Source organism: Salvelinus alpinus, chromosome 8 (genome assembly GCF_045679555.1).
Source record: "Salvelinus alpinus chromosome 8, SLU_Salpinus.1, whole genome shotgun sequence".
In the NCBI taxonomy this organism is placed as follows: Eukaryota; Metazoa; Chordata; class Actinopteri; order Salmoniformes; family Salmonidae; genus Salvelinus; species Salvelinus alpinus.
This window is the reverse complement of record NC_092093.1, coordinates 139,643-155,903: the sequence shown is the minus strand read 5'-3', so window position 1 is coordinate 155,903 and position 16,261 is coordinate 139,643. Positions and strand designations below refer to the sequence as shown.

General features: G+C 45.8%; 1 protein-coding gene across 9 annotated transcripts in view; it reads right to left on the bottom strand.

Annotated features, from left to right (window-relative positions):
- Positions 1 to 16,261, bottom strand: part of tmem214 (transmembrane protein 214) — a 72,280-nt gene that overhangs the window by 28,884 nt on the left and 27,135 nt on the right. For all 9 annotated transcript variants that reach the window (XR_011676351.1, XR_011676350.1, XR_011676352.1 and 6 more), the window contains exons 4-8: positions 8,030 to 8,164; positions 7,358 to 7,440; positions 5,300 to 5,405; positions 2,132 to 2,213; positions 1,559 to 1,660 (exon numbers count right to left, since the gene is read on the bottom strand). Coding sequence is in view for 1 of the 9 variants with exons in the window: in XM_071412370.1 (XP_071268471.1) it covers positions 1,559 to 1,660; positions 2,132 to 2,213; positions 5,300 to 5,405; positions 7,358 to 7,440; positions 8,030 to 8,164 (508 nt within the window). In the remaining 8 variants the exon portion in view is untranslated. The remainder of the gene's footprint in view (positions 1 to 1,558; positions 1,661 to 2,131; positions 2,214 to 5,299; positions 5,406 to 7,357; positions 7,441 to 8,029; positions 8,165 to 16,261) is intronic.

The following is a 16,261-nucleotide window of genomic DNA, read 5'->3' as shown; positions in this document are numbered from 1 at the left end:
TCCCAGGCCGTCCCATAGGGTGGCACACATTTGGCACAGTGTCGTCCGGGTTAGGGGAGGGTTTAGACCCGGATCACGTCTGTGCACGTGTTATTTTACACACACATAGCACTAGCCCTCTCCGGAACCACGGCGACGGAGCCTAGCCCTCTCCGGAACCACGGCGACGGAGCCTAGCCCTCTCCGGAACCACGGCGACGGAGCCTAGCCCTCTCCGGAACCACGGCGACGGAGCCTAGCCCTCTCCGGAACCACGGCGACGGAGCCTAGCCCTCTCCGGAACCACGGCGACGGAGCCTAGCCCTCTCCGGAACCACGGCGACGGAGCCTAGCCCTCTCCGGAACCACGGCGACGGAGCCTAGCCCTCTCCGGAACCACGGCGACGGAGCCTAGCCCTCTCCGGAACCACGGCGACGGAGCCTAGCCCTCTCCGGAACCACGGCGACGGAGCCTAGCCCTCTCCGGAACCACGGCGACGGAGCCTAGCCCTCTCCGGAACCACGGCGACGGAGCCTAGCCCTCTCCGGAACCACGGCGACGGAGCCTAGGTCTCTGCCTCATGTTTCTGAACAGTGGAAATAAAAACTCTGCGGCAACTTGAACCAACATCCCAAAATAGATTAAGGCTAAACAAATCTAAATCAAAGTGTACTGGTCGCATAGTTACACTGCTGCTTTAGACTGTCTCCTATTGGTGATGATAATCTACATAGTTACTGTCTCCTATTGGTGATGATAATCTACATAGTTACTGTCTCCTATTGGTGATGATAATCTACATAGTTACTGTCTCCTATTGGTGATGATAATCTACATAGTTACTGTCTCCTATTGGTGATGATAATCTACATAGTTACTGTCTCCTATTGGTGACGATAATCTACATAGTTACTGTCTCCTATTGGTGGTGATAATCTACATAGTTACTGTCTCCTATTGGTGGTGATAATCTACATAGTTATGCTGCCAAATCGTAGTGAGAGTTGCTGAAAAAAAATAACATTGAATTGCTATTTTGACTGCTTGTCGGTCTTGTGTTTGATATGCTGCCCTAAATAGCTGCATGTAACTCAGTATCTAAGAAGTACATGAAATCCCTTGTCTGCCTTCGTGTCATGCTTATGTTTACTGTGCAATCTAGTTACAACAGACAACGTTTGTAGGAACATGTCGATCATGTCTTTTGTGCACAATATGCAAATAGCTGGCTGTATCCGAACTCCAATCCTAAAGAGACAGATCGTGCTTACAGCATGGAATGCAGTAGCTGCAACACGTGGGCCGTCTTTCACGCACAACATGACGTTAGACACAGTACATAGCTGCTGCCTCAGTTAAAAAGTCCCACACGTGAGCAGAAGTCTCTGTATTAATAGCACAGCCAATCGGGTTGCAGAAAATGTGGAACAGCTACTCCAGGAGCACAAAGAGAGTTGTGTTCTGTTCATAAATATGGACTCCCCCTGTTAAAGAACAGCGTAGAATTAAGGAAATGGTTTTAAAAATCCATCGTTTTTGCACTCCCACTTTCAGACAGTCAGGCTGTGTGTGCGTTACCTTGGTGACAGGGCATTCTTCGGCATGTAGGCGAAGTCCAGCAGAGGGAAGAAGTCTTTAGGTCCCATGACCCCAAAACCTTTAGTCAGGTTAACGTGGAGCCTGGAGAACACACACAAACTACATTTTACAAAAACAAAGTACAGTGTAATATTGAAGTTCAACCCAGCCACACCAAATGTCCCAAATCGACCTCTTAACCCTATGACCCCTAAACATTTGTTGAGCTCAGATTATCAATATGGTAATAGCTCCACTCTGCCCTCTGATAGGCTAGGTAGATGGAAATTTAACCATTATTGCCTATACCAATCAAATCCTCTCAGATCTCCACACGGGTGTAGGGTCTAGGGGTCCATTGGGGATTGGGCCCTTGTCTATACTACAGCAGCAGTCTCTCCTGGTAGGGTAGGGGTTAGAGGTCAGGTACTTACAGCAGCAGTCAATCCGGGTAGGGGTTAGAGGTCAGGTACTTACAGCAGTAGTCTCTCCAGGTAGGGTAGGGGTTAGAGGTCAGGTACTTACAGCAGCAACCTCCCCAGGTAGGGTAAGGGTTAGAGGTCAGGTACTTACAGCAGTAGTCTCTCCAAGTATGCGATGGCGTAGGAGGACAGGGCCTTCACCCCCAGGACTGGCAGCATGATACCCAGCCATACTGCAACACACACAGTTAATCCTTAGGGTGAGAAGATTGAATGCTGTTGACTACAGCTCAAACACCATAGTGCCCTCTAAGCTAAGGACTCTGGGACTAAACACCTCCCTCTGCAACTGGATCCTGGACTTCCTGATGGGCTGCCCCCAGGTGGTAAGGGTAGGCAAAAACACATCTGCCACGCTCAACACGGGGGCCCCTCAGGGGTGCGTGCTCAGTCCCTCATGTACTCCCTGTTCACTCATGACTGCACGGACAGGCACGACTCCAACACCATCATTAAGTTTGCTGACGACACAACAGTGGTAGGCCTGATCACTGACAACGTTTTGACAGCCTATAGGGAGGAGGTCAGAGACCTGGCCGTGTGGTGCCAGGACAACAACCTCTCCCTCAATGTGAGCAAGACAAAGGAGGGACTATATGATTGTGGACTAAAGGAAAAGGATGGCCTAACAGGCCCCCATTCTCATTGGCGGGGCTGTAGTGGAGCGGGTCGAGAGTTTCAAGTTCCTTGGTGTCCACATCACCAACAAACTATCATAGTCCAAACACACCAAGACAGCTGTGAAGAGGGCACAACACCTTTTCCCCCCCAGGAGACTGAAAAGATTTGGCATGGGTCCCAAGATACTCAGTTATACAGCTGCACCATCGAGAGCATCCTGCCCAGTTGCATCATTTATTGTATTTAACTAGGCAAGTCAGTTAAGAACAAATTCTTATTTACAATGACTGCCTACCCCAGCCAAACCCTAACGACGCTGGGCCAATTGTGCGCCGCTCTATGGGACTCCCAATCACAGCCGGTTGTGATACACCCTAGAATCAAACCAGGGTCTGTAGTGACGCATCTAGCATTGAGTTGCAGTGCCTTAGACCGCAGCGCCACTCGGGATCCCCATCACTGCCAGGTATGGCAACTCTTCGGCATCTGAAAGTAAGGGTAAGGGGAACGGGGGGGATACCTAGTCAGTTGTACAACTGAATTAAGTTGAGGGCTATGTGTCTTCCGCATTTAACCAATCCCCTCTGAATCAGAGTTGCCTTAAATCGACATTCACGGGCCAAACTTCCTGACATCCAGGCCCCAAAAATTGTGGGGGGGGAGGATGTCAAATGAATAGCATTCTCACATAGGTGTTCCTTTTGTCCAGGTGGGAAAGGGCAGTGTGAAATGCGATTGACATTGCGTCATCTGTGGATCTGTTGGGGTGGTATGTAAATTTGAGTGGGTCTTGGGTTTCCGGCATGATGGTGTTGATGTGAGCCATGACCAGCCTTTCAAAGCACTTCATTGCTACCAATGTGAGCGCTATGGGTCTGTAGTCATTTAGGCAGGTTACCTTCACTTTCTTGGTCACAGGGACTATAGTGGTCTGTTTGAAACGTGTAGATATTACACTCGGTCAGGGACAGGTTGAAAATGTCAGTGTAGACACTTGCCAGTTGGTCCTCGCATGCTTTGAGTACACATCCTGGTAATCCGTAGGGCCCTGCGGCTTTGTGAATGTTGACCTGTTTAAAAAAGGTCTTGCTCACACCAGCTATGGAGAGCGTGATCACAGTCGTCCGGAACAGCTGGTGCTCTCATGCATGCTTCAGTGTTGCTTGCCTCGAAGACATTGAGCTCATCTAGTAGGCTCGCATCACTGGGCAGCTCACGGCTGGGTTTCTCTTTGTAGTCCGTAATTTTTTTCAAGCCCTGCCACATCTGACGAGCGTCAGAGCCGCTTTGCCTGTTTGATGGTTCATCGGAGGGCATAGCGGGATTTCTTATAAGCGTTCAGATTAGTGTCCCGCTCCGTGAAAGCGGCAGCTCTAGCCTTTTGCTCGGTGCAGAGGTTGTCTGTAATCCATGGCTTCTGGTTGGGAAATGTACGTACTGTCACTGTGGGGACAACGTCATCGATACACTTATTGATGAAACCGGTGACTGAGGTGGTATACTCAACGCCATTGGATGAATACCGGAACATATTCTAGTCTGTGCTAGCAAAACAGTCCTGTAGCGTAGCATCCGCGTCATCTGACCAGTTCCGTATTGAGCGCGCCACTGGTACTTCCTGCTTTAGTTTTTGCTTGTAATCAGGAGGATAGAATTACCGTCAGATTCGCCAAATGGAAGGCGTACTTTATATGCGTCTCTGTTTGTGGAGTAAAGGTGGTCTAGAGTTTTTTCTCCTCTGGTTGCACATGTGACATGTTGGTAGAAATGAGGTAAAACGGATTTAAGTTTGCCTGCATTAAAGTCTGGCTTCTGGAAGAGCATTTTCTTGTTTGCTTATGTCCTTATACAGCTGGTTGAGTGCGGTCTTAGTGCCAGCATCGGTTTGTGGTTGTAAATAGACAGCTATGAATAATATAGATGAGAACTCTTGGTAGATAGTGTGGTCTGCCGCTTATCATAAGGTACTCTACCTCAGGCGAGTAATACCTAGAGACTTCTTTAATATTAGACATCGCGCACCAGCAGTTATTGACAAATGGATACACCCCGCCCCTCGTCTTACCAGACGTAGCTGCTCTGTCCTGCCGACACACGGAGAAGCCAGCCAGGTCTAGATTATCCGTGTCGTCGTTCAGCCACGTCTCGGTGAAACATATATTACAGTTTAATGTCCCGTTGGTAGGGAAGTCTTAAATCGTAGATCATCCCGTTTGTTTTCCAACAATACAGAGGGTAGTGGTGGTTTACCTACTCGTCGGCTAATTCTTACAAGGCACCGCGCCCTCCTCCACCTTTACGCTGATTTGGGCCTTCTCTTGACAAAGCAGTATATCCTTTGTGTCGGACTCATTAAAGAAAAAATCTCAAGTCCAGTTTGACGTGAGTAATCCAGAAGCTCTTTTCTGTCATAAGAGACAGTAGCAGCAACATTATGTACAAAATGAGTCAAAAATAACGTGAAAAAAACAAGCAACAGTTGGTAAAACGGCAGCCACCCCCTCCGGCACCATTTTTATAATCTTGTAAGTAAGGTCTCCACCGGTTGTATTCGCTGCATGTGACAAATAACATTTGATATGAGACACCTTAGATTGAATCCTGGCCTGGGTGTGTACATGTGCAGTGTGCGTGTTACCTCGTAGCCCCTGGCTGAGGTCGTAGTAGCCAGCTTGTCCCAGAGACCACATGATTGTCAGACACTTGACCGGACGGTTCTGAACTGACCGCAACAACTCCAGATACTAGATAGAGAGGGGGAGAGAGCGAGAGGGGGAGAGAGCGAGAGGGGGAGAGAGCGAGAGGGGAGCGAGAGGGGGAGAGAGCGAGAGGGGGAGAGAGCGAGAGGGGGAGAGAGCGAGAGGGGGAGAGAGCGAGAGGGGGAGAGAGCGAGGGGGGGAGAGAGCGAGGGGGGAGAGAGCGAGGGGGGAGAGAGCGAGGGGGGAGAGAGCGAGGGGGGAGAGGAGGGAGAGAGCGAGAGGGGGAGAGAGCGAGGGGGGGAGAGAGCGAGAGGGGGAGAGAGCGAGGGGGGGAGAGAGCGAGAGGAAAGAGACATTGTATATAACTTAGTGTAACCATCATCCATGTACGTTTAGCCATCCTTTAATTAATCGTATTTAATTAAATATATTGACTGAAGATTCCATGGTTCCCCAATACAACAGCAGTAGCAGTACTGTGCCTGTATCCATGGTAACCCAATACAACAACAGTAGTAGTGTTGTACCTGTATCCATGGTTCCCCAATACAACAGCAGTAGTAGTGTTGTACCTGTATCTATGGTTCCCCAATACAACAGCAGTAGTAGTGTTGTACCTGTATCCATGGTTCCCCAATACAACAGCAGTAGCAGTACTATGCCTGTATCCATGGTTCCCCAATACAACAGCAGTAGCAGTACTATGCCTGTATCCATGGTTCCCCAATACAACAGCAGTAGCAGTACTATGCCTGTATCCATGGTTCCCCAATACAACAGCAGTAGTAGTGTTGTACCTGTATCCATGGTTCCCCAATACAACAGCAGTAGTAGTGTTGTACCTGTATCCATGGTAACCCAATACAACAGCAGTAGTAGTGTTGTACCTGTATCCATGGTTCCCCAATACAACAGCAGTAGCAGTACTGTACCTGTATCCATGGTAACCCAATACAACAACAGTAGTAGTGTTGTACCTGTATCCATGGTTCCCCAATACAACAGCAGTAGCAGTACTATGCCTGTATCCATGGTTCCCCAATACAACAGCAGTAGCAGTACTATGCCTGTATCCATGGTTCCCCAATACAACAGCAGTAGCAGTACTATGCCTGTATCCATGGTTCCCCAATACAACAGCAGTAGTAGTGTTGTACCTGTATCCATGGTTCCCCAATACAACAGCAGTAGTAGTGTTGTACCTGTATCCATGGTAACCCAATACAACAGCAGTAGTAGTGTTGTACCTGTATCCATGGTTCCCCAATACAACAGCAGTAGCAGTACTGTACCTGTATCCATGGTAACCCAATACAACAGCAGTAGTAGTGTTGTACCTGTATCCATGGTTCCCCAATACAGCAGTAGTAGTGTTGTACCTGTATCCATGGTTCCCCAATACAACAGTAGTAGTGTTGTACCTGTATCCATGGTTCCGCAAAACAACAGTAGTAGTGTTGTACCTGTATCCATGGTCCCCCAATACAACAGTAGTAGTGTTGTACCTGTATCCATGGTAACCCAATACAACAGTAGTAGTGTTGTACCTGTATCCATGGTTCCCCAATACAACAGTAGTAGTAGTGTTGTACCTCTATACATGATTATGTGTACTAATATTACTACCACTGAAATGACCTGGATTTCATTAAACTGGATTTACTGAAATGCTGTACCACTATGGTAATATCTACTAATTGTATTTCATGCCAATAAAGCAATCTGAATTGAGCGGGGGGAGTGAGCATTTGGTCAGTATGAAACTAAATCAGAGCACACAATATGTAATATTTCCTTAATATCAGACACACAAAATGTAATATTTCCTTAATATCAGAGCACACAAAATGTAATATTCCTTAACATCAGAGCACACAAAATGTAATATTTCCTTAATATCAGACACACAAAATGTAATATTTCCTTAACATCAGACACACAAAATGTAATATTTCCTTAACATCAGACACAGGGCACTGGGATGGACGGACACTCACGTCAGGCAGGTTCTGTGTTGCCATTCTGGGCTTGTCTTGTAGGATGGCCTGGATACACACCCGGTAACCATGGAGAGGCTCTCCTACAGAGAGACAGGAGAGTCAGCTTTAAATTGACTGTAATACCCTACCCAGTACGCAACACTACAACTAAATATAGCTACACAAAGTGGTGTTACGTAGCAAAAAGGGTCTAGCAATAAACTTAATGCAAGTATGCAGGATCCCCATTTTGCGTTTCCGTGTGTGGTGCACCTGCCCAGTTCTCTCACCTGTCTGTTTGCCCAGTTCTCTCACCTGTCTGTTTGCCCAGTTCTCTCACCTGTCTGTTTGCCCAGTTCTCTCACCTGTCTGTTTGCCCAGTTCTCTCACCTGTCTGTTTGCCCAGTTCTCTCACCTGTCTGTTTGCCAAGTTCTCTCACCTGTCTGTTTGTCCAGTTCTCTCACCTGTCTGTTTGTCCAGTTCTCTCACCTGTCTGTTTGTCCAGTTCTCTCACCTGTCTGTTTGCCCAGTTCTCTCACCTGTCTGTTTGTCCAGTTCTCTCACCTGTCTGTTTGCCCAGTTCTCTCACCTGTCTGTTTGCCCAGTTCTCTCACCTGTCTGTTTGTCCATTTCTCTCACCTGTCTGTTTGTCCATTTGTCTCACCTGTCTGTTTGTCCATTTGTCTCACCTGTCTGTTTGTCCAGTTCTCTCAGCATGGTGTAAACACAGTGGTCATAGAAGTCCTGTAGACTCTCGTTGCAGCGACCAATCAAAGCTTTGACCACGCCCCTCAGCTCCTTCCCCGCAAGGCAGTATGGGTAATCTAAGACAGAAAGGAGTGAGAAGGGTTAGAATGGTACTAAATGGTTAGAACGGGACTGTCGACCACTTAGAGGTTGAGTTATGGTTGTTGTATAGGTGTTGTAAAATCAAAAGAAAATTGTATGTCACATGCCTCGTCAACAACAGGTGAAATGCTTACTTACAGGCCCTTCCCATAAATGCAGAGAGAAAAAGGGTACTGGGTAATAACACAGCTACACACACACAGGGGGTACCTGGGCAATAACACGGCTATATACACAGGGGGTACCAGTACTGAGTCAATGTGCAGGGGTACCACTACTGAGTCAATGTGCAGGGGTACCACTAGTGAGTCAATGTGCAGGGGTACCACTACTGCGTCAATGTGCAGGGGTACCACTACTGAGTCAATGTGCAGGGGTACCACTACTGAGTCAATGTGCAGGGGTATCAGTACTGAGTCAATGTGCAGGGGTACCACTGAGTCAATGTGCAGGGGTACCAGTACTGAGTCAATGTGCAGGGGTACCACTACTGCGTCAATGTGCAGGGGTACCACTACTGAGTCAATGTGCAGGGGTACCACTACTGAGTCAATGTGCAGGGGTACCACTACTGAGTCAATGTGCAGGGGTACCACTACTGCGTCAATGTGCAGGGGTACCACTACTGAGTCAATGTGCAGGGGTACCACTACTGAGTCAATGTGCAGGGGTACCACTACTGAGTCAATGTGCAGAGGTACCAGTACTGAGTCAATGTGCAGGGGGTACCAGTACTGAGTCAATGTGCAGGGGTACCAGTACTGAGTCAATGTGCAGAGGTACCAGTACTGAGTCAATGTGCAGAGGTACCAGTACTGAGTCAATGTGCAGAGGTACCAGTACTGAGTCAATGTGCAGAGGTACCAGTACTGAGTCAATGTGCAGAGGTACCAGTACTGAGTCAATGTGCAGAGGTACCAGTACTGAGTCAATGTGCAGAGGTACCAGGACTGAGTCAATGTGTAGAGGTACCAGGACTGAGTCAATGTGTAGAGGTACCAGTACTGAGTCAATGTGCAGGGGTACCAGTACTGAGTCAATGTGCAGAGGTACCAGTACTGAGTCAATGTGCAGAGGTACCAGTACTGAGTCAATGTGCAGAGGTACCAGTACTGCGTCAATGTGCAGAGGTACCAGTACTGCGTCAATGTGCAGAGGTACCAGTACTGAGTCAATGTGCAGAGGTACCAGTACTGAGTCAATGTGTAGAGGTACCAGTACTGAGTCAATGTGTAGAGGTACCAGTACTGAGTCAATGTGCAGGGGTACCAGTACTGAGTCAATGTGCAGAGGTACCAGTACTGAGTCAATGTGCAGAGGTACCAGTACTGAGTCAATGTGCAGGGGTATGAGGTCGATATGTATATATAGGTTAGAATAAAGGGACTATGAAAACAGGATAGATAACAGTAACAGCAGCGTATGTGAGGAGTCAAAACAGTTAGCCAATAGCTACCCGGAATATTGAACTATTTGGCTGTAATATTCACCTATTGAGTCAGAACTACACATTCCACATGATTTCTAGCAAAACAACTGCAGCCCTATCACTTATACAGCAAGCAACTGCATGCTGTTCATGATCAGTAAATATCAATGATCCTGTAATTTCATGTGACGGTAGCCTCATAATTCCTCAATATTAGCCACCATTAATTGGATATGAGTGCTCTACTGTAAAGTGAACTATACCTGAGAAGTATTAGGTTAATTTCCCATCCTTTGTGGGCTCTGCCTGTCGAGCAGCAGAAGGGCGTATTTGCCGATGTACTGGTAGCTGATGTTCACCTTGCTAGCTACCGGGAGAAACGTTTCCCAGTTGGCTAAACATAGCGGTGAGTCGAAGTCCTTTTCTCCAACCAACGTAGGCCTACCTAGTTAGCTAACATGATTCCCTTTTTGAAAACCATTTTTTATACATTTGTTAGTGGTTGTATATATATTAAACCATTTGTTTGTTTGTTGTAACCTAAACATATACATAGTTTTTTTTGTACTTTCCCCCGTCGTATCTCAAATAAAGTAATTTGGTTAATTATTCTTGATTTATCATTTCCATAATATCGTTTACATTGATTGTTTCTTTCCCATTTCTTATTTGTGATGCCAGCGGTTTAAGCCAGTTTCTAGTAATCTGTTTAAATGCTGTTAATCTCAGAATTCTGAAGACATTGTTTTTACGAGTGCTGACGATAGGCTACATTGATTGTTGTACCACGTCAAATTGGCTAGCTAGCTAATAACTAGCCATATTGACGTGATCTGTTAACAAGCTAACTTTCAGGGGACAAACCAGATGGACTATATAACTTTCAGGTGACAAACCAGATGGACTATATAACTTTCAGGGGACAAACCAGATGGACTATATAACTTTCAGGGGACAAACCAGATGGACTATATAACTTTCAGGGGACAAACCAGATGGACTATATAACTTTCAGGGGACAAACCAGATGGACTATATAACTTTCAGGGGACAAACCAGATGGAATATTGTTTGATTTGCTTTCCATCTATAGTGGTGGTGACAGTCTGACAACTTCACCAGGACGACGACTTGCCGATGTCAAGCTCTTTCCAAAAGCCTGATCTCTGATGACGCAAGCTAAATGACATGTTTACTTAGCTAGCTACACGTCCAATGGAAAGGCTACCCTCATGTACCTGAAATGATATGATCAATTTGTATTTTTGTATTTATTATGGATCCCTATTTGGCAGCAGCTACTCTTCCTGGAGTCCAGCAAAATTAAGGCAGTTTATACAATTTTAAAAACATTCACAGATTTCACAACACATTGTGTGCCCTCAGGCCACTACTCCACCACATATCTACAGTACTAAATCCATGTGTCTGTGCGTATGTTATCGTGTGCGCGCACGCATGTGTCTGTAGCTGTGTTTGTGTCTCTTCACAGTCCCTGCTGTTCCATTTCATCTGTTTTATAAATCTGATTCTACTGTTTTCATCAGTTACCTGATGTGGAATAGAGTTCCATGTAGTCATGGTTCTATGTAGTAATGTGCACCTCCCATAGTCTGTTCTGGACTTGGGGACTACGAAGAGACCTCTGGTGGCATGTCTTGTGGGGTATGCATGGGTGTCTGAGCTGTGTGCCAGTAGTTTAAACAGACAGCTCGGTGCTTTCAACATGTCAATACCTCTCACAAATAACAAGTAGTGATGAAGTCAATCTCTCCTCCACTTTCAGCCATGAGAGACAAATGCATATTATTAATGTTAGCTCTGTGTACATCCAAGTGCCAGCTGTGCAGCCCTGTTCTGAACCAGTTGTAATTTTCCTGAGTCCCTTTTTGTGGCACCTGACCACATGACTGAACAGTAGTCCAGGTGAGACAACCAGGGCCTGTAGGACCTGCATTGTTGACAGTGCTGTTAAGGTAGAGCAAAGCTTTATTATAGACAGACTTCTCCGCATCTTAGCTACTACTGCATCAGTATGTTTTGACCATGACAGTTTACAATCCAGGGTTACTCCAAGCAGTTTAGTAATCACAATTTACTCAATTTCCACATTATTTATTACAAGATTTAGTTGAGGTTTAGTGTTTAGTGAGTGTTTTGTTCCAAATACAATGCTTTTAGTTTTAGAAATACTTAGGGCTTACTTATTTTGTATTTATTTCACCTTCATTTAACCAGGTCGGCCAGTTGCGAACAAGTTCTCATTTGCAACAGCGACCTGGCCAAGATAAAGCAAAGCAGTTCGACACAAACACAGAGTTACATATGGAATAAACAAACATCCAATCAATAATACAGTAGAAAAATCTATATACAGCATGTGCAAATGAGCCATCAGCATGTGCAAATTATTCCTTGCCACCCACTCTGAAACTAACTGCAGCTCTTTGTTGAGTGTTGCAGTCATTTCAGTCGCTGTAGTAGCTGACGTGTATAGTGTTGAGTCATCCGCATACATAGACACACTGGCTTTACTCAAAGCCAGTGGCACGTTGTTAGTAAAGATTGAAAACAGCAAGGGGCCTAAACAGCTGCCCTGGGGAATTCCTGATTCTACCTGGATTATGTTTGAGAGGCTTCCATTAAACACCCTCTGTGTTCTGTTAGACAGGTAACGCTTATCTTGCCAATGAAAAAAATCATTCAAGTAGTTCACAATACCAGTGGGTTTGAGCCATCTGATAGATGCATCAACAAGCATTTCTCAATGGCTGGCCATGCCTTCCTCCTGGCGACTCCAACCTTGGCCAACAGCCCCGCCCCCCCCGCTGCTACTCGCCCAAGCCTCCCCAGCTTCTCCTTTACCCAAATCCAGATAGCAGATGTTCTGAAAGAGCTGGAAAACCTGGACCCATACAAATCAGCTGGGCTTGACAATCTGGACCCCCTATTTCTGAAACTGTCCGCCGCCATTGTCGCACCCCCTATTACCAGCCTGTTCAACCTCTCCTTCGTATCATCTGAGATCCCCAAGGATTGGAAAGCTGCCGCGGTCATCCCCCTCTTCAAAGGGGGAGACACCCTGGACCCAAACTGTTACAGACCTATATCCATCCTGCCCTGCCTATCTAAGGTCTTCGAAAGCCAAGTCAACAAACAGATCACTGACCATCTCGAATCCCACCGTACCTTCTCCGCTGTGCAATCCGGTTTCCGAGCCGGTCACGGGTGCACCTCAGCCACGCTCAAGGTACTAAACGATATCATAACCGCCATCGATAAAAGACATTACTGTGCAGCCTTCTTCATCGACCTGGCCAAGGCTTTCGACTCTGTCAATCACCATATTCTTATCGGCAGACTCAGTAGCCTCGGTTTTTCTAATGACTGCCTTGCCTGGTTCACCAACTACTTTGCAGACAGAGTTCAGTGTGTCAAATCGGAGGGCATGTTGTCCGGTCCTCTGGCAGTCTCTATGGGGGTACCACAGGGTTCAATTCTCGGGCCGACTCTTTTCTCTGTATACATCAATGATGTTGCTCTTGCTGCGGGCGATTCCCTGATCCACCTCTACGCAGACGACACCATTCTATATACTTCCGGCCCTTCCTTGGACACTGTGCTATCTAACCTCCAAACGAGCTTCAATGCCATACAACACTCCTTCCGTGGCCTCCAACTGCTCTTAAACGCTAGTAAAACCAAATGCATGCTTTTCAACCGTTCGCTGCCTGCACCCGCACGCCCGACTAGCATCACCACCCTGGACGGTTCCGACCTAGAATATGTGGACATCTATAAGTACCTAGGTGTCTGGCTAGACTGCAAACTCTCCTTCCAGACTCATATCAAACATCTCCAATCCAAAATCAAATCAAGAATCGGCTTTCTATTCCGCAACAAAGCCTCCTTCACTCACGCCGCCAAACTTACCCTAGTAAAACTGACTATCCTACCGATCCTCGACTTCGGCGATGTCATCTACAAAATAGCTTCCAATACTCTACTCAGCAAACTGGATGCAGTTTATCACAGTGCCATTCGTTTTGTTACTAAAGCACCTTATACGACCCACCACTGCGACCTGTATGCCCTAGTCGGCTGGCCCTCGCTACATGTTCGTCGTCAGACCCACTGGCTCCAGGTCATCTACAAGGCTATGCTAGGTAAAGTGCCGCCTTATCTCAGTTTACTGGTCACGATGGCTACACCCACCCGCAGCACGCGCTCCAGCAGGTGTATCTCACTGATCATCCCTAAAGCCAAAACCTCATTTGGACGCCTTTCCTTCCAGTTCTCTGCTGCCTGCGACTGGAACGAATTGCAAAAATCTCTGAAGTTGGAGACTTTTATCTCCCTCAACAACTTTAAAAATCTGCTATCCGAGCAGCTAACCGATCGCTGCAGCTGTACATAGTCCATCTGTAAACTACCCACCCAATTTACCTACCTCACCCCCCATACTGCTTTTATTTATTTACTTTTCTGCTCTTTTGCACACCAGTATCTCTTCTTGCACATGATCATCTGATGATTTATCACTCCAGTGTTAATCTGCTAAATTGTAATTATTCGATTCATTGCCTACCTCATGCCTTTTGCACACATTGTATATAGATTCTCTTTTTTTTTCCTTTTCTACCATGTTATTGACTTGTTTATTGTTTACTCCATGTGTAACTCTGTGTTGTCTGTTCACACTGCTATGCTTTATCTTGGCCAGGTCGCAGTTGCAAATGAGAACTTGTTCTCAACTAGCCTACCTGGTTAAATAAAGGTGTTCTCAACTAGCCTACCTGGTTAAATAAAGGTGTTCTCAACTAGCCTACCTGGTTAAATAAAGGTGTTCTCAACTAGCCTACCTGGTTAAATAAAGGTGTTCTCAACTAGCCAACCTGGTTAAATAAAGGTGTTCTCAACTAGCCTACCTGGTTAAATAAAGGTGCCCCAAAGCTTTTTACTGTCATTCTTTAAATAATTTATCTTTAGTTCAGTCACATGATTTCTCAATTTGCAGTACGGTTGCCAATCAGTTGGGCTGCCAGACTTGATTGCCATACCTTTTTCCTCAGTCGTACAGCCAGGCCTATTTGCCATCTCCTTTGCGTCATCGCTATCAACTATTTTTCAATTCCTCATCAAACCAGTTGTTTTCTTAATGGGTACTTATTAGTAACTGGAATAACACATTTCATAAATGTGTCAAATGCAGCGTCTGGTTGCTCCTCATTACACACCACAGACCAACAGATATTCTTCACATCATCAACATATGAATCACTACAAAACTTAATGTATGACCTCTTATACACTATATTAGGCCCAGCCTTTGGAACTTTGGTTTTCCTAGATACGGCTACTATATTGTGATCACTACATCCTATGGAGTTGAATACAGCTTTAAAGCAAATATCTGCAGCATTAGTAAAGATGTGATCAATACATGTTGATGATTTCATTCCTGTGCTGTTTTGTAACTACCCTGGTAGGTTGACTGACAACCTGAAACAGGTTGCAGCACTGGTTACAGTTTGAAGCTGTTTCTTGATTGGGCAGCTTGATGCAAGCCAGTCACTATTTAAATCACCCAGAAAATAAACTTCTCTGTTGATATCACATACATTATCAAGCATTTCACATGTTATCCAGATACTGACTGTGAGCACTTGTTGGTCTATAGCAGCTTCCCACCAGAATGGGCTTTAGGTGAGGCAGATGAACCTGTAGCCATATTACTTCAACAGTATTTAACATGAGATCCTCTCTAATCTTTACAGGAATCTGGTTCTGAATATAGACAGCAACACCGCCTCCGTTGGCATTTCTGTCTTTTCGGTAGATGTTATAACCATGTATTACTACCACTGTATCATCAAAGGTATTATCTAAATGAGTTTCAGAGATCTGTCAGAATATGAATGTCATCTGTTACAAGCAGGTTATTGGACCTGGTTTCTTAGGCTACATATGTTAATATGGATCATTTCTAGCACTTTTCTGGGTTGCTTGATTGTTTTTAATGCTTTACTGGGAAGCTTATCAGAAGTAGACAGAGATAGGCTGATAGTGCAGGGTGAGCTGCATAAAGTGGTCTTCCTACTAGGGCACACCACCTCAGTGCTAACAGTGTAACTCTGGTTTATAGGCTCATGATTACTGCTTACAATAGCTGTAGGATAAACAGATGTATTCGGTGCAGTTAGGGGTACATAAATTAAGTTACTTACATTGTGTTTGCCAACGCCCTTAAGATCATGTACATTTGATGCAGCATTATGATGACTCATTGTCACAATGGTAGAGATTAACTGAGCTGGTCTTGGATCATTTACCAGTCATTGTTTCAACGCAGCCTTGAAATGCGAGGACAGAGTCCAGGAGCCAAGATGATTTGGATGGACTCTGTCATTCCTGTAGAGTATCTTCTGTTTCCAGAAGGTGTCAAAGTTATCTATAAAAGTGACTCCAGCAGAGCTACAGTAGTCTTTTAGCCAGATGTGTAATGCCAGCAGTCTGCTGAATCTTTCACACCCGCGGCCCAACGATGGTACTGGACCTGAAATTATTGCCCGTTTTTTAGAGTCTTAATGCTAAAATCAGTTCTTTAAAATCCATTTTCAGATGTTCCTAGCTAGCCCTCCTG